Source organism: Ictidomys tridecemlineatus, chromosome 3 (assembly GCF_052094955.1).
Source record: "Ictidomys tridecemlineatus isolate mIctTri1 chromosome 3, mIctTri1.hap1, whole genome shotgun sequence".
Taxonomy (NCBI): domain Eukaryota; kingdom Metazoa; phylum Chordata; class Mammalia; order Rodentia; family Sciuridae; genus Ictidomys; species Ictidomys tridecemlineatus.
In genome coordinates, this window is record NC_135479.1 from 3,128,339 (window position 1) to 3,146,343 (window position 18,005).

General features: G+C 63.8%; 1 protein-coding gene across 14 annotated transcripts in view; it reads left to right on the top strand.

Annotated features, from left to right (window-relative positions):
* Positions 1-18,005, top strand: part of Rbfox3 (RNA binding fox-1 homolog 3) — a 380,462-nt gene that overhangs the window by 343,910 nt on the left and 18,547 nt on the right. For all 14 annotated transcript variants that reach the window (XM_078041518.1, XM_078041523.1, XM_078041524.1 and 11 more), the window contains one exon: positions 14,176-14,430. In XM_078041518.1, the coding sequence (XP_077897644.1) occupies positions 14,209-14,430 (222 nt within the window). In that variant the 5' untranslated portion in view covers positions 14,176-14,208. The remainder of the gene's footprint in view (positions 1-14,175; positions 14,431-18,005) is intronic.

An 18,005-nucleotide genomic window follows, 5' to 3' on the forward strand; every position in this document is an offset into this window, starting at 1 on the left:
GGAGGTTCCACCGTCACCACGGGCAGCACCACGGGCTGGGCCAGGCCCCTGGGGGATATTCCAGGCCTAAACCACAGCAGAGTGCGGAGAACTGGCCACTCGGGTTTAAGGCTGTGAGCTGCAGCCCTGCCCAGCCGTCTCCTGGGAAATGTCCAACCTAGGAAGGGCTGCTCCTGATTCACAGGGCTGCCACGGGTCTCTGGACAGGCTGTGTGGGGACACAGACATGGGGTGGCAGCCACCACATCTGCGGGGGCCAGCCGACAGCGCCTTTCCCAGCCAGGCGGGGGTTTCCCTGGGCTTGTCTGCCCTCTGTCTCCCACCACCCAGGCACTGAGCCCTGGAACAGAACACAGCGAGAGGGGCCCAGGGCCCACATGCCTGGACAGGTCAGCAGCAGGGCAGGGAGGCCGCCATCTCTGCCAGACAGTGGTCCTGCGTGGGCCCAGGGCATCTTCTTGACAGGGGCTCAGCCCCTGCCCACATCGGGCCCCAGTGTTCCAGCCATGGCCACTCCTGGCACCAGATGGACAGCCGGCATGGCCAACGCCTGGGCCCACCTCCCAGGCCCGCCTCCAGCCACCTCCCAGCCTGGGCATGGGCTGGCCAGTGACCCTCCTCCCCCTGCAGGAGACCCTCCCTTCCTAGTAGGAGGGGCCTGGGGGAGGGAGCCCTGCCGGGGGAGGGCTGGGGGAGGGAGGGTGGCAGTGAGTATGCTGCAGGGACCACCAGGTCCCAGCTGGGGAGAACCAGGTCCCAGTCGGGGCTCTGGGGAGGGTGGACCTGCAGGTGTCCCTGGGGTGGGCTGCCCCTGGCTCTAGACCCTCTGGAAGGAAGGCCCAAGCCTCCACCTTGGGACAAGAGGAAAGGGCTCCACCCACAGCAGCAGGGTCTTGGTTTTGATCCGGGGAACTGTGGCCCCACCAGCACGAGGCCAGGGCTGTGTGCGGTCTGCAGGCCGACAGCCCTGGGGGGGTCATGGTGCTGTCCCCTCTGGAGGCAGAGGACGGGCTCCGCGTGGTGGGTTCCAGCCCAGGTGCTCCATCTCTAAGGCTTCTGCTTGGCCATGGGAGAGCAGTGGGGACTCTGGGACATCAAGCCACTCAAGGTGGTGGGGACATGGGAGGACCAAGCCTTAGAAAGGGTGGCAATTATGGCCAATGGCAGACCTGGACAGGGGAGGGACATAACATGGACCCTCCCCAACTCCCCCCTCCGTGGGGACTGCTCCTGCTGTTGGGAAGGGGTCCTCTGTAAGTGTGGGGCTCGGGCCTCCCAGGAGTTTCCTGTGGGCCCAGACTGACCACCTCCCTCCAAAAGAGAGCCCAGGGCCTCATGGGGGCTGCTTGAGGCAGGGCGTCCCTGCTGGAGGAAAGTGGCCTGAGACGGTGCCCACGTGGCCTGGTCCTTCCTGCCTTCATGCTCTCCACCCTCTGCCTGTCCCTGCCCAAGCTGGACACCCCTGTGCACCACCTCGGAGCCGGCTCAGTCTGCCCTGTGGCTTTCAGGTACAAACGGGTCAAGGAACAGAGCCCGCAGCCCCCTGCCAGGGGCCTGGATCCCAGACCCGGTGGCACTACAAGGCAGTGGCCTCTCTTCCTCCTCTGGGCCTGCCCAGTGCCCCAAACCTCACAGCCTGCAGCATCAGACGGGCCACCTCGGTTATTCCCCGAGGAGGTGACTCAGAGTCCCTCCAGCACCAGGGACTTCAGGGACCTTCAAGCTCCGCCTGACCCTGGGGGTGCCCAGGATTCCACTGCAGCCTCAGAAGCAGCCTGTGTTCCTCCCCTGGACGCCCCTTCGAGGCCCACCCTCTTCTCTGGCACTGCTGATGGAAACGCTGTGCCCGCCATGCCCACAGTCACCTGGTGCTGCTGATCGAGTGTCCCCAGCCCAGGCCCTGGTCCTGTGCGCGAGCTCCGCCTGCCCCGCAGTTGCTGGTTCACAGCACCAGTGGCCTCAGCTGGGCCTGGGGTCCCCAGGGTCCAGGCCCTGCCCCCTGGGCATCTGTGATGTGTGAGCCTAGTTCTTGGGGGCCACAGGCTGCATTGGCAGGTCAGGTTGTGGTTGGAGAATCGTGGTTTTGACAGTTGGGGGGGATGTGACGCTGTTGGTCCTGGGGCTGCACTCTGAGGATCAGCAGCTGAGCTCACCACGTGACGGCACCTTCCTGTGTCCCAGCCCAGTGCTGAGAAGCCTGGATACTGCTGTGGAGATACTTGTGACAGAGCGTGAAGGCTCCTCCCAGGGACCCCCGTGGACCACCAACTGCAGCAGGTCCCTGTGAGAAAAGGGGCCTTCAGGGCTCTGGCCCAAACCGTCCCGGAGCCCAACTCCAGCGGTGGCTGCTGGCGTGGGATGCGTTATGTAACCTTTGCTGCCGGGAAATTTACCTTCCTAATCGCATTTTGCAATTCTCCTGTGAGGGTGTCTTCCCGGAGCTCACTGTCACCAGGAGGTGGCTGCGGGAAGCCTGAGGGCACCACGGGGGGAGAGGGAACGGTCTGGGCCTTTGGGGCTGCCGGGCGCAAACCGTGGGCTACACCAGGACTGGTCCTGCCTGCCCTGGTCACCCCACCCACCGGCCGTGGCCACCCGCTCGCCCACCTCACGTCCTGGGCACCGTGCTTAATATCCTGTTCCATTTGCTAAATGAAGAGCACGGGCCATTAATAATGCTGATATTGCTTAGTGCGTGTGCCGTGGCAGCTGGGATGCCACCGTGGCTGGCAGAGGGCTCATCCTGGGGTGCAGAATGAAAGAGGGGCCCAGGGGCCAAGTGGGTTTTCTGAGTGGGCCCCCTGGACAGCTGACCCTCAGCCTTGTGCTCACCAGGCCACTCTGAAGGGAGCTGTGGCCCAGATGACATTCTCCGTGACCCTCAGTAGACCAGGTGTCTGCTGGTCATCCCCCCCAGACCCTCTTCGGGATACCGTGTGCACGAGCCAGCTGCCCTGTGGGTCAGGGTGGCACCTCGAAGGAGGAGGGAGAGGACAGAGTGGAGCTCACAGCTGGGGCGAGACGGCTTCGGGCAGTGGGAGGTGGAGGGAGGCCTGGGTCCCTGAGGGGGACCTGCAGCCTGGCCAGGGCATGGCACCGCAGCGGGGGTTTCACCATGGTGTGGGGCCGCAGGCAGTTCTCAACAGCGCGAGCAGACGCGGGACAGCATCGTCACGCGGAGCTGCTGGGGTGCCAGTGGCTGGCTGGTTGAGACTGGGCCTGGGGCTGGGCCCTCGTAGGGGACGCTGCCCTCTGGCTTCTCTCACAGCCCTACCACTGGTGGCCCACAGGTGCCAGAACACTGACTCGCCGTCCCTGGCCTGGCTCAGGGCGCGGCTTCCAGTGGCTGGTGGCAGAGGGCCCCGGGGGTGGGAGGCCTTTGGTTACCCATGCACTGGGGTCTGTGGACCCCCGAGCCTGGGCTGCCCACCCCCCCAGCAGGGCTCAGGCCAGGTGTTGAGCCCGGAGCTTCCCTGGGCAGGGGGGCAGGCCCCATCACGAGAGCCACCATGGCCGGCACCCCCGTCCGCCGTGGTGAAGAGGGCCGTGCCCAGGCACTTCCTGGTGCTGGGGATCCTCCCTTCCGTGTTCCCAGACCCCTTCCTTGCCTCCTGTGGCACCTCTTTGCAAGCTTGGTGTGCCCCCAGAGAGGAGGACAGTGAGCAGCCATGGTGCTGGCCCTGCCTGGGGAAGGGTGGACACAACCCTCACCCCCAGTTCTTCCCCCAACAGCTCTGACATTCCTGGCCATCTCACCAGTCAGACCAGCAACGGGCACCGTGTGTGCTGACCAGGCCCCACCTGTCCCCAGAGAGGAGCTGGAACTGATGGCATGTGGTGCCTGCACATGTACAGAGCCTCAGGTTCAGACCTGGGCCGAGCCCAAGGGACAGGCATGGAATGGGGTCACAGGGCCAGGGACTGGCCCAGCTCTCTTGCCACCCTCACTGACCCTGTCAGCCCCGGTCTGCCTTCCTCAGGGCTCCAGTCCTAGCTGGCCCAGCCCAGCAGCCCAGGTCATGTGAGTGTGGTCAGGTGGGACCTGCCGATGGCGTTCCATCAGCTTGGTTGACAGTGGGGATGAACCCCATTCTCAGGAGGGGATGGCTCCTTGCTCGCTTCCCCAGCAGAATGGAGCGTGGGGGTGGAGGTGAGGCTAGTGGAAGACGGTTTATGGAACCCCGTTATTTATGACTGGTCTGCAGTGAGCTTAGAGGGAATTACTGCTTAATCGTGTGAAAATCCGCCGGCTCGCCTGGGGCTTTCCAGCGGAGAGCTGAGCCCGGCCTGAACAGGACGGGGCTGAGTCTGGGCTCAGGGCTGGGGGGGCTGTGGACGGGTGGCAGGCTCCATTCCGGGTGTCTTTCGGTCACTAGAAGGGGGAGGTTCCTGGGGGTCTGTGGGTCCAGTTTGCACCTGGTCTTGTGCCTTGAACCCCTAGCCGCTGGTGAAGCAAGGACCCTTTCTCTGAATAACAGTCTTAAAAGCACAAGATAAAGGACCTGGGATGTGAAGGAAACCAGCGATACCGAAACTCAATCACCAAGGGAATTAACCACCCAGCTGTGTGACGTCACAGGCTGCAGTTCTCAACTAACTCGACTAGCGCAGGAGTCTCCAGGCCTGGGGCTGGTCTGGCGGTGTCCAGGCGTGGCGGTGGGTGATGTGAAAGTTGGTAGGAAACGCAGTGGCAGAGTGGCCTCGGCAAGCTGCGAAGACGCCGAGGTCTCTGCTGTGGTCAGGGTCGGGCCTGCTCTCACCCAGGGCTTGCAGCCACACTTGGGTGTAGATGCAGCACGGTCATCCTGAGTTCTCCCCAAGAGTCCACAGAGCACAGCGTACAAAGTGCACGGACACTCTGTGCTCCTTGGGCCACCTCGTTCTGGCGTGGTGGCCGACCTGGGTCCCCGCTATCATAGGCCTTCACCCTGCAGGTGAGGAAACTGAACCAGGAGCCAAAAGGTTTGAAGCAGCCCCACCTCTGGGCACAGAGGCTAGAGCTGGGGGTGGTGACCCCACCCCACACCAAGCCTGGGCTGAGGGCAGGGCAGCTGACACTGTCCAGGGAGCAGGGCCCGGGGCCTAGCCCAGTGCTGGCTCAGGGGGAACCCAGGCTGGTCCCCTGGGGTGGCCGACAGGCTCCACACTCAGGCCTCACATTTGCCAGGGCCCCGTGGCCCACCCCGTGGCCTCCACACTGCCGTGGGCCTCCTGCCTCTGTGGAGAGCCCTGGGGCCCCAGGCCCTCTTGGAAGGCTGGGCAGCTGTGGAGCAGAGGAAGAGAGGAGCTGGGAGAGGCGAGGCTCTGCACAGGGGGGTGGCCGCGACCCAGGACCCAGCTCGCACCTGCTCCTCCTTGCCAGCAGCTAATGCAGAGCGTGGGGCTCGAGGCAGGTGGACTTGCTGCGTGGCCCTGGGCTTCAGACCTGCTCACTTACGTTGGGCCCGGCCGAGGTCAGCCCTGAAGGGCCCGTAGGTCCGAGGGGTACGAGAAGACTCTCATCCCGCCCAGGCCCTCTGGGATGTCCGGACAGCCTGGGTGCCAGGCGCTCACAGGAAGGTGGGAGGGAGAGAGGAGAGGGGCCCAAGAGCCGGTGGCTGCGGAACACGGAGACCTAATGGTCCCTGAATGAAGTAACACTCGGTGTGACGGGCCATCCGACAGCCCTAATTAATGGAGATATTAGAGTGACTGTCGGGACAGGACGGATTAGAGGGGGCGGATTAGAAGAGCCAGTCACTCAGGTGGATTCCTGCCCCAGCCGCGCAGCCCCATGAGCCCGGCTTCAGTGGGCAGCCCTGCCCAGCTGCCCTCTCCTGGCCCCCAGCCCTACTCTCCCACCTCCGAGGCAGCAGTGCCCTGGCCTGGACATGGGGCTACCGCCCCAGGTCCAGGTCCCCATACCTCCTCTGGTGGGGCTGAGGAAGGTGCCCTGGGCCCCTGAAGCAGGTCCTCCCCACCCCTGGGTGCTGGGGTCCTGGGTACCAGCCCCGATTCTGCATCTCTCCCTGGCTGCAGCCGCGGTGACTTCAGGCCAGCAGCTTGAAACTGGCGATGCTGGGAGTGTTGACACCAAGGAAAGGCCATGCTGAAGAGCAGACTCTCCCCTAGACCTCCCGGGTGGAGGCCAGGGAGGGACTGGTCAGCCCACACAGAGGCCAGGGCATCCTGTGCTCACTGGGAAGTGCCCCGCACAGGTGAGGACCTGACCAGGGACTTGGGGGACCCAGTCAGTCAGGTGCTGGGCCTGAGGTACCACTGCGGCAGACCCTCCCTCCAGCCTGGGGAGGAGGGCACGCCCTGTTAACCCTCGCTGGACAACAGCCCCCTCCTGTGGCAGCATCAGGAGGGCCAGAGTGGTCAGGCCTGGCTTCACTCTGTGATGATTGGCCGGTCCTGGCTGTGTGTCCTTGGGCAAGTTACTTCCCCGCTCAGTTTTTATCCTGGTGTGGAGATGACAGTTCAGTGGGTTGTTTGATGATTCACAGAAACAAAGTGTTTTTATTGCTTTAGCCAGAGGGGGACACTTGGAAGCCCTCGGCCAACGGTGTCACCACAGTCGTCACCGTCACCAGCGTCACTTAACGTGTCCGGAGCACCTGCCGTGTGTCTGAGCCAGGTCGGTCTGTGATGGCTGGTGGTAGAGGCTCAAGCCTTGTGCTCAGGGTCTCCTCGTCCAGAGTTCTGGAATGTTCTGCTGGGGTCCCTGCACCTGGACGCAGCCTTGCTGCGCTGAGCCGTTTGAGCAGCACCCCCTACTTAGACAGGGCCACTGCCGAGTCTCTGGCCTCAAAGCGCTGACCTGCAGGAGTAGTGCCTCCAGATGCCCCTGAAGAAGTCTTGGAAAGGAGGCACGTTTTGTCCTGCAGTGGCCATTTGTCCTGGAGTAGGGACTTTCCACAGCTCACCCCCTGGAGCTGCCGGCTTCGAGGGACCCAGAGGGGCCTCCAATGCAGAGGGTGTGGTTCTGCCTTCTGAGCCTCAGCAACTTGGCTTTCTAGGGGTGCCCGGGCTGGCTGGGCGCTCTGTTCACCCTCCCTGTCCCTCCTGATCCCTGAAGTTGGGGCTCAGGAGCCCGTGAGCTGTGAAGATGGCCCGCTCCTGGGCTCAGGAAGCAACTGAGTCAGGGCAGCAGGCTGGAGAGGGAGAGCGAGCTGTGGCCAGACGGGGCCCTACCTCCCCTCTCGCTGGCTGCTCCAGCCTGGGGTGGCCCCAGCTGGACCCTGGATCCACAGAGCGCTGGGGAGCCCACCTCTAGCTCCTCAGCAGGTCCTCCACACTGTCCTGTGGTGGTTAGTTCTGTGACCTTGCACCTAGGAAATCAGCCCCCCTTCTGCGTGCCAGGCCTCTGTGAGTCACGGAGCTGCGCTTGACACTAAGGCCAGATGTCACCCAGACCCCGGCATGACAGGCTCATCAGCTGGCCCTGGACACCCGTGGGATCCTGCGGTAGTTAATGCTGGCGAGGCCTCTGCCAAGGGGACCACTCCCCAAGGACAGGCACTCGGCACCAAGCGGGCACATGGCACCTATTTGGTGAGCAAGCCCATGCACACCACTGCTTGCTCTCCAGCCAGCGCAGACACAGAGGACACAGGCCCTGCAGCACTCCCTGGCAGAGTGACCGAGAGCCACTCCAGCTGCCCCTTCCTCTCCACGAAGTCCACAGAAGGTGCTCTAAGCCCTTCCAGCTCGCGCCTGCCGGAACGGGTGGCCACAGCTCTGAGAAGGGCCACCTCCACTCTCCACCCTCTGTGGATACTCAGACAGCCCCTGCTCACCCTGGCGGGTGCCAGTGGTCCTAATGGGGTGTCTCCCCCAGGGGTGGCAGCCTCCGACTCTCCTGATGGGAGACCACGACTGACTGCCGGTGGATATCAGGCCTCTTGCCAAATGCCGTTTCCCAGCCTCATCTCCACTCCCAGCACCTCGCTCTCCTGGGATGTGCACGTGGGGAAGAGATGGGGACGTCACCTCCAGGAAAACCCAACCCAGTGTGTTCCCTGAGACCGTCTGCCGCTCCCCCTGTGCCCCCACCTGCTCCCCTCTCCATCACCTCCTGGACATGGATTCTCCTCTCCTTGATCCTGTTCACACACTGCCCCTGGGCAGCCGTCTTGCTCCCTGGAATTACCTCCATCTGCTCTTCAACCGGCCACCTGGGCAGCCTGGCCCAGAGCCATGCTCTCTGCAGGTGGGCATCAGGAAGACTCTCAGCCCTGGGGAAGGGACTGTGCCAGAGTGCAGGCGCACGCCGCCACCGTCTAGTGACGGTGGTGCCAATTCTGAAGGCCTGCCCGGGCTCAGACCCACCGAGCCTCTGGCCTGTGAGTCTTCCCCGTCAGTGGGGGTGGGGCGGGCATGGCCTACACTTCCTGGACTGGAAGAGCCAGAACCGTGAAGCCTTGTGGACCCTCTGTATCCTTGGAGAGTCCGCCTGCCGAGGACCTGCCCGTGGACCACACGTAGAGTTGGGTATCCGGTGGAGATTTCCAGAAGGCAGGTCTTGTCTCCACAAGCGGCACAGCTTTCTGGCAGAGCTCTTCTGAGACCAACCAGAGGAGCCTCCTCCTTGGTCATGACGGAGGGAGGGTACCTGTCGGGGACAGCATGGCAGGCTGGGTTGTCCCCTGCCCTCACTTCTGTTCTAGGACTTGGGAACTGAAGGAGGATTTGGTTTGCTCCAACTTCAGCCAGTTGTGGTGCAGAGTCCCCAGACCCAGAGAGACAGGCCCAGCCCCACACATGCCACCCCCAGGTGGGGCCAGGGGAAGGACCATCCTGTCCCCAGGTTGGGGAGATCAGAGCACTGAGGTCACCTTAGTCATGGGGTCTCGGGGACTGAGCCCAGACTTCCAGGATACTGTCCGTTATCCCCCAGGACAACCAGCCTCTCCCAGACACTGGCCTCTACAGAGGGTCAGGGAGGACCACCAGATGGACTAGGGAGGCTTAGAGCAGGCACCTCCCGTTCTGCAGGGATTGCTGCCTGCTACGGGGCTCTGGCCCGGCTCTGCCTGAGGCTTCAGAAGTTGACCTGCAGCCGTCCTGTCCAGGTCCCCCCCATAGGCAGGTGTGACTGACAGCCTGAGGATCCAGGCCAAGCCCCTCCTCCACCCGTCATCCCTCCATATCCGTGTACCAACCACACCCACGTGACAAGAGGGCAGGATGGAGGCAGGAAGACTTTGGAGACCTCGGACTTGGGGCTGGGGCTGGGGAGCTTTCCTGCCCACTGACCCAGGAGGCCCTGGCCTCGGTGTCCACCTCCAAAGGTCGGGGGAGATAGATGGGTGGGGATGGCTGTGGGGGTGAGGTCCACTCCTGGGCAGGCTCAGATGCGGGTGGGTGGACTGCCTCTCAGGACAGACACAGGCTGGTGTACACACCACCGTACCCGGGGCTCCCACCCCCTGCTCCTTTCTCACTCCTGCCTCTAAGCCAGCTCTGCCCAGAGGTGGGGAGAAATGGCCCAGTGCCCGGCTTCCCACTGCAGCCTGGCCTGCAGACCTCGGGCACGCAGCACCCTCTCTCCAGGGGTGAGGAGTCGGAGAGCAATTAGCTTAATTGGCCTGGAGGGCCTAGGAGTGGACGGCGCCAGGAAGGGACTGTGCAGAGGGAGGGAGGCCAGGCCATGCAGGGAGGGCTCTGGCCGCTGCCAGGCTTCCAGAGCACTGTGTTCTGTCCAGCACCGCACACAGGCTGTAGGACACAGGCCGGACCAGGAGGCACCCGGCCAGCAGCGTGAGCAGAAGCCCCTCCCTCAGGCCTAGGTCTTGGGGATGATGGGCCCTGCCACCCAGCCTCTGCCTGCAGGTGGACAGTTCCCCATCCCCATTCCACAGACTGGGTTGCTGAGGTCCAATAGGTGAAGGCCATGCCCAGGTTCACTCAGCCATGGTAATGGTAGGCCAGTGCTTGGGGTCCAGGGACCAAGGGCAGTTCCACCCCAAGTGCAGGAGCCAAGGCCAGGCCAACTAGGCCATCAGCTGCAGGGCCCTGCCTGTCTCAGAGCCACACTGCCCACTTCTCAGGCCAGAGGAGCCCTTTCATCCAGCATCGGGACGTCAGGACCCAGCCGGCAGCAGGTGGCTGGTCTAGAATGATTTGAGGCAAGTTTGCTTCAAGACTATTTACAGAAGTGTCCAGAGGGCAGGTGGGGGGATCACCAGGGACAGCCCAGGAGCCTGGAGCTGGTGGCAATGAAGATGTGCCCAGAACCAGTGATGGAGGGAGTCAGAGCAGGGCCGCATCAGAGGAGGCCAGGCCTCCCTGGGTCCAGGATGGAGCTAGCCTGAGACGGCCTCCCCCGTCAGGGAACAAGCACCCCAGCTCATGCTTCCCTCCAGCCCCAGGAAGCCAGAGAGCATGGAGTCCAGACTCAGCCTCTCAGAACAGGGGCAGGGTGAGAGGTGGACAGAAGCCTGCTGGGCAGAGGCCAGACGCAGGCAGTCTCCTGGAGCACAGGGCCCAGCCTCCCTCACTGACCTCCTTGTGCCACACCTGAGCTGGTTCCAGATCTCTGTTCATGGCCCAGTCCCCCTGCCAGGACCAACACCACCCTCCCGGGAGCTCGCTGCCTGCCAGCCACCATGCTGCCACCCAGGAGCAGCCCCACCAGACCAGAGCCTCCTCCTGGACACAGACTGCCCCGGCCCCCTTCCTGCCACTCAGGGTCTCTGTGAATGCTGCCGGAACCACACTCAGTTTTCAAACCACACTCAGTTTTCAAACTGAGCTCGTGGCAGACCACCGTGGTCAGTGCCCCTCGTCTGCCCCAACAGGCCTGGGTCCGCTGGGCAGCTGGGGTGTGGTCTGAAGGACCAGGCAGCAGGTGCTAGCGAATGTGACCCTCTCCTGGGACTGATCCAGGTCTGAGTGCCACCTTCACTGACTGCTGTGGGGTCAACACTCCCGTGACATCTGCTTCAGGCTGGGAAGGTGGGGTCACTGACCTGGAGTGGCAGGAGACGCTCCCAGGTGGCTCCAGGGAGCTGGAACGTGCCCTCACCGACCCATCCCCTTCCTCCCCAGCCTCCTGGGGACACAGGCAGAGAGTGCATGCAGCAGGTCAGTCCTGTGGGCCTCAGGGCTCTGGGCTCACCTGCTCTGTGAGCCTGGCCAGGCACTTTAGCACCTCAGTAGAACTGGTGGTGGCGGGCTGGGCGGGGACTCAGTAGCAGAGCGCTTGCCTAGCATGAGTGAGGCACTGCATTCAATCCTCAGCACCACACGAAAATTAACAAATAAAAAAGGAATTCTGTCCATCTCCGACAACAAAAAAATGGTGATTGCGATCCCTCCCACGAGGGGAACGGGGTGGACAAACATGAGACCAGGAGGCAGAGGGCAGCACAGGGCAGGCCAGCACAGCGGGGTTCCGGAGAGACCTGCTCAGTCTGAATCCCCCACCCCAGGGTGTTGGCTGACCTCCCCGGCCACAGGGCAGGAGCAGGGGGACTCGGCCCTGAGCCTCCTGTTCCTGCCTGCAGAGCAGAGTGACACCCAGCCTGCCTTACTGGCGTGGTGCGGGGACTCAGTGAGATGGCGTGTAGAGCTCAGTCGGTGACCGTGTCCACAGGAGCGTCCCTCTTTCATCCACGGGGACGTGTTTGTCACATTCCTGCTGCACAGCACACTGCCTGGTGCCTCTGTCCTGGCAGGTCCCCGGGACTGTGCTCCTCAGCTCTGGGCTCAGCCCTGCAGGGACACCACAGTAGGCTTGATTGGCAGCTATCACACAGTCCCAAATGCCACCCAGGGAGGGGCCCTGGGGGGAGAGAGGGATGGGTGGGCGCCCATCCTTCCTCTGGCCTTGGAGGAGGGGAGCGGGGGAGAGGGTGTAAGTTAGTGAAGGCGCTAATCAAATATTCATCAGTGAATCGATCTCCCCGTGTCTGCCAAGGCCCACTGGCAGGCCTACGCCCTCCCGGCCCTGCGCCCTCCACGCTTCCTGCTTCCTGTCCACCCTTTGGCCTTGCCCCTCCCCCTGGTCCATCCCAGGTGCTGGGTCCTCTCCCACTGCACTGGACACTCCCTTGTCCCCACCTCCCTGTCCTAGGTCCCCACTTCCCAGGCTGGACGCCCGTGTGCCAGCCAGCAGTGGGTGGCGTGGCCTCCCGGCCACTTTGTAGCAGTAGGCAGGACCCTCCGGGCGCGGGCGTTGAATGCGTGCCTGTGCCCGGCTGTCCTTCCCGCAGAGGGCCGGTGCTGCCCCGGTTCCCAGTGTCTGTGCAGGGAGGGAGGGCCCAGGTGGCTTTGCTATGGAGAAAGAAGGGGAGAGGATTTCTGGCTGAAGCCCTCGCTTGGTGTGTCCTAGGGTGACAGGGAGGGGACAGCCGCCACTGCAGGGCCCAGCAGAGGTGACTGTGGGCACTGTGGGGAGGAGGGCAGGGCCGACTGTCCACCCTGCCCCCTCCCAGCTGGTGACCAGGCAGACGTGGGTGGGCCAGCACTGGGGAGCAGGGCCCAGCCGGGCCCTGGCCTCGTTCACCAGGGCCCCAGTGGCAGCCAGGCTCCTGGGGGTGCTCGGTACTGTCATAGCTAATCTGGCATCAGGGCAGCTGTGGTGCGAGTTCCCTTCCTGCTGGACGAGCTGAGCCCGATCCAGCTCTGACACACCCCCGATGCTGGAGAATCAGCGTGGGGGGACGAGTAGTCACCTAGCGAGGGACGTGACGGAGAACAAGGCCCGGCCACTCTCTGCGGAACACCCGTCCTGAGGTGAAGACAGACGAGACATTAAAGCACGTAGAGTGGGCCTGGGGGGACACGAGGCACATGAGGGGTCCCCCTTGGCAGGCGAAGGCACTTGGCCTACCACCCTGAGGCTGTGGTGAAGAGCCAGGCCCAGGGACCCTGCAGACGTGCAGGGGAGCAAGGAGAAGAGCCTTCCACGGGGAGCCCAGCCCTGCCGGCACCCAGTGGGTGCGCACTGACCTCAGCATAACGAGGGACGCTGTGGTCGCCAGCTGCAGGGGAGCGGCGGGTGCGAGGTGCAGGTGGCGGCTGCCCCGCTGCACAGCCCTCCCCTCCAGCAAAGCCAGCGCAGCAGGGACTCTCGAGCTGGGCCAGTCAAACTGCCCTCGGCCACGTGCAGCCCTTCTCGTTGGGCTGTTCCAGCAGGAGATGGCACCTGTCCTTCCAGGAGATGGACCTCCCACCACGCACACCCCGGGCCCGGGCCTCTCTGCTCAGGGCGAGTCTGCAGTGGGGAGGAAGCAAAGCAGAGGCCCCCTCTCCTGCTCCACTGCCCCTCACTCAGCTCTTGAAGGCCCAAGCTCTTCTCTGGGGCAGACTCCGCCAGGCTTCCTATGGGCCTCATTCAGGGGTCCTCACAAGCAGGAGCCTGCGTGGGGCCAAGGATCTGCTCCTGGCGGAACTGCTACGCCGCGGGCCCGGCATGCCACTCTGAGGGCCTGTCCTCCCCCTGTGCCGGTGCTGGCCTAGGGCTACTAGAAGCCCCCACGAGGGGCTAGGGCTGGCATTCAGGGAGCGCACGTCCCCGGCAAGGACAGGGAGGGGTCTTCGGGGCCTCCCTGAGGACCTGGAGATGGAGGCAGAAGCTTCTGGTTGGTGAGGCTCCCGCGTGATGGCCACCTCTGGGACTTGGGCTGGCTCTGCCTCCAGGGATCCAGGCTGGACGGGAAGCTCTGCGGCTGGGAAAGCAGGGAGGCCAGGCACGTGCGCCAGCCAGAGGACAGGAAGGGTCCTCGCGCTGCGGGGACATTGCACATCTTGACCAAATCAATGGTATCTTAGTGGTGTTGGTCTCACAGGCCATTGCTACTGGGGACACGGGGTCAAGAGCACACGGCGTCACTCTGAGTCTTACCACTGCATGTGAGTCTGTGGTCATCCCAACCTAAAATGGCCTTTTTAAATCAGGAGGGTTGTAAAGGGGGAAAAGCACCTAAGTGCGTTCTGAGGACTCCAAGCTGCCCGTGCTCAGGGGTGTCTCGTTCTGCACCTGGACTCCCGGTGCCCCCCAGTCCAGCACCACCTCCTGCTCTCAGCTGGGCCCCTGCTGGGGGACCAGGAAAATGCATCTGAAAGTACTATGTGGCTACCACCAGAGCTTCCGGAAAACCTCTGCTCAGCTGAAAGTCACCATCCCCATGCCCGAGGGCTCTGGGACAGGATAAGACTAAGCAGGCCTTCTCTCTCCTTCTGCAGGGTAATCAGGACGCCACGGCTCCGCCTGAAGCGATGGCCCAGCCCTACCCCCCTGCCCAGTACCCTCCTCCGCCGCAGAATGGTATCCCCGCTGAGTACGCCCCACCCCCACCGCACCCCACGCAGGACTACTCGGGCCAGACCCCGGTGCCCCCGGAGCATGGCATGACCCTGTACACACCAGCACAGACCCACCCAGAGCAGCCGGGCACAGAGGCCAGCACACAGCCCATTGCTGGGACCCAGACAGTGCCGGTAAGTGTCCTTCGCCCCCCGGGCCCAGCCCAGGAGTAGCAGGAGGGGTGCCCCCAGAAGGGGGTGGCTCAGGAGGGCAGAGGCAAACGGGTGGGGGGTCTAGCAGGGGACGCCTGTCCAGGCCCTGGTCCAGGGGTCCTCATCCCTGCAAAGACACTCCCAGCCTGGGCTTCACAATCATCAGCTGGCACCAGGAGACAGGTGGTGAGCATGCAGGGACAGCGGCCCCCCTGCCCACCTCCAGCTGTCTCTGGCTTCCAGGAGCCTCTCAGCTCACCTGGGAGGTGGGAAGCCCATCCTCCGCTACCAGAGACCTGTTCATGGAAAGCGAGGGAGATGGTGGGGGCCAGAGGCCTGGTCGTGGGGTCTCAGGGGCACGCCAGCGTGGGTGAGGGGAGGCGGCGGGGCTGTCTGGCGCGCTGGCCCCTCCTATCATTTCTAATCACTTGTAATCTACCTGCTTGGCCGCCCGCCAATCAGATAGCTTCAATTATGTGGTTGTAATGCAGCTGGAGCAAAAGTGCTGATCCCGGCACTTCTCAGATTTCCTGATGGAGCAGGAGCTGGTGAGGAGCAGTCGCACCCCACGGCTCCCTGTCCCGGCAGCCCCTCCCGGAGGCCAGGCCCCCCAGGCCCCGCCTGCTCCATCCTTCGCTGGCCTCTGGACAGCATTCTGCTCAGGGCTGTGGGTTCACCCGACTGCCCCTGCTGGCTCCCTCCCAGCAGCTGGCCCTGTGAGCTGGCAGGGCCTGGCCAGAGCAGGGCGGCACCGCCCTGGCGCCTCCGAGGGCCCCCAGCTGCACTCCCCGGCCCTTCCCCCTCCTGGGCTGGCTCCCAGGATGCTGTGTACATCCAGTGTCACCCTCTCCTGCCCGAGATGGCCTCCAGTGTCACTCTCTGTGGAGAGCCCACGCAGCTGCCCCCCGGGCTGTCAGGCCTTTCTGTGCCTCCCTGGCCTGCGGGTGCCAGATCCTCCCCAGAGTTCCTCCAGCCGTCAGCCACAGACAGAGAAGGCCAGACCCTGGGCTCCTAGAACTGGGAGCCAGACCATACCTCCTGGGACACCCTGGCCTGATCCATCCAACCCTCCACCTACATGTGCTCAGAGAGGTGGCCCCCGAGCCAGAGAGGCCCACCAAGAGCAAGTCGTGGCCAGGTGGCCCAGCTTTCTTCTGATGGACCCGCAGACAAGGCCCACCTGGCTGAATCGCCACTTCTCCTTATGAACAAACGGGAGACCCTCGTGCTGAGCCTCAGCTTCGCCTGGAAGGAAGCAGGGGCTGAGACAGGCGGGGTTATGGGTGATACCAAGTGGGGACTGAGGGCTCACAGCTGAGAACGGTCAGGAGCCCTGCAGCCTCGGGACAGCCCGGGGCCACCACAGACACCACCACCAGGACGTACGTAAAGGCCTCTGTCATTGCTCATTCACCCAGACATTTGCTGAGCACCACTGTATGCCAGTCTCTGAATTAACTCTGGGGTACAGAGAAAAAATGACCAGCCTTGTCCTCTGGTCACCACCAGTCAAGGACAAAAACATCAGAAAGGAGCCTGGCTGCATGGGAGGACCCCAGCGCCAGCCACGATGGCCCACAAGGATCCTACTGCATCCAGAGTGGTAGTCCCGCCCAGAAAGGCCAGCCTCTCTGCTCAGGGGTTGGGGTGCCTCCTGAGGAGCACACCTGGGCCAGAGAAGACAGGAGCCAGATGAGCGGGCAGCCTTGGCCTTCCTCCCTGGGGCTGGGTCCCTTCGGGTCCTACAAAGTGGTCAGGGTGGAGGTGCACGGGTCTTTCATGCTGGGATGCAAAGGAGAGAGTTATTCTGTGACCTGGGGCCAAATGAAGGCTGCAGGAGGGAGGGACTGGCCCACGCCTCTGGGGGCCTGAGCCCAGGACCTTGGAGCACTCACGCAGGAGAAGCCTGCCACCTCGGGAGGGAGCCTGAGGGGATGGCAGATGCCGTCTCTGCTGGCCCAGGGTTCGAGGAGCCGGCTCCCTCCCAGGGAAGCTGCCTGCTGCTGGCATCTGCCTGCATCCTGTCCTGGCAGATGTGGGGACACTCTTTCACTCACCTGAGCCTCCTCTTGGCTTCCCCAAGCCTGGTTTTAGGGTGCAGGGCGACAGGGCTGGCCGCAAGGGCGGGTGCCAAACCTTGGCCTGAACCTCATTTCTCCCGCCAGGTCCCGCTTCCCTTGAGCTCCTGGGAGGGGGCCACCCTGTGCCTGGTCTCTTCTTTCCCTCCACTCAGTGCTCCCCGGGTCCCCTCCTAGGTGCCTGCTCTCAGTGCCAGGTCAGGACACTCAGCCCCTGGCCCTGCCACAAGCCCAGATGTGGCAAAGGCACCGGGCCTCCCTGCCCTGCCCTGCCCTGGAGGGATGTCCTTCTGCAGGTGAGAGCACCTGGCCTTGGGCTGTCCAGGGCCGGAGGGAGGCGCATTCTGAAGGGCTTCCAGGTACCCGGCAGTCAGCCACCCAGAGCCCCTGAAAAGTGGCCTCTGGAAGTCCGGACCTGCCAGACCCAGGGTGACGCAGGAGGCCTGTTGTGGCCCGGGACCCATGGGCGTGTGGGTACAGGGCTGTCTCAGGGTGCAGTTCCACTGCTGCCGCTCCCCACGCCAGCTCCCCAGGGTGCCACAGGGCTGAGGCTCAGGGAAGGCTTTCCTAGGGTTTCTGGCCCCCCCAGGCTCCTCCTCCTCCTCTCTCAGGAGGCTTCCTGCTGGGAATTGGGGGGTCTATGTTCCAGCCAAGCTCTCCGGACACCTCCACCACCCAGGAGAGAGGCACAAAGACCCCAGTCTAATCCCATGGAGGGGGCAGAGGCCAGGAACCCCATTGATGACCCGTTGTGATTGCCAGCTGCCTTGGCTCCAAGGGTCCCCAGGGCAGAGCTTGTGCTGATTTCCCAAGTCTCAGTGGGCCCAACAGGTCCTTCCCTGTGACAGCTCCTCTAGTCTGCAAGGGGACCTCTGCCAAGGGACCTCCGCTCTGGCAGAGCCCCTCTTCTTCCTGTGGAGAAGGCCGTCTGTCTGGAAGTCCCGCACCCGGAGCTCCTGCGCCCGGGTCCGCATCTCACACTGTTGTCACCAGGACACCGCGGCACTCTGTGGACAGAGGACAGCCCGGGGTGCAGAGGGGTGCTGCAGGGGGACCCTAAGATGGCAGATGCCCCCAGGATTCACTCCTTCACTCACTCAAGGTCATGTGAGTGTGGCAGCGCAGGGGGACCTAGAGGGGTCCCCCGTGTTTGTGCTTAAGGGCACCTCAGCATGTCAGAGAAACTGATGTGCAGATAGAACATGCCGGAAGAGTGCACCTGCACCAGAGGGCTGGGGCTCGCCGGGTGGAGGCAGGTGGAGGAAGGTGGACGATGGGCCGCTCCTCCAGGAGCCGCAGCCTCGGGTCCCTGCCTTCTCCACTCCAGGGCAGGGGTGGACGTTGGCAGGAGGGTGGTTGAGAATGGCAGGAGGGAAGAGGAGTCAGCCCCACACGGCCCCACGGTCACTCAGCCACGAAGCCACTCTCCAGGCTGCAGCGGGCGGGGGCGGGAGATGCGGTCACCAACCCGATGCCACA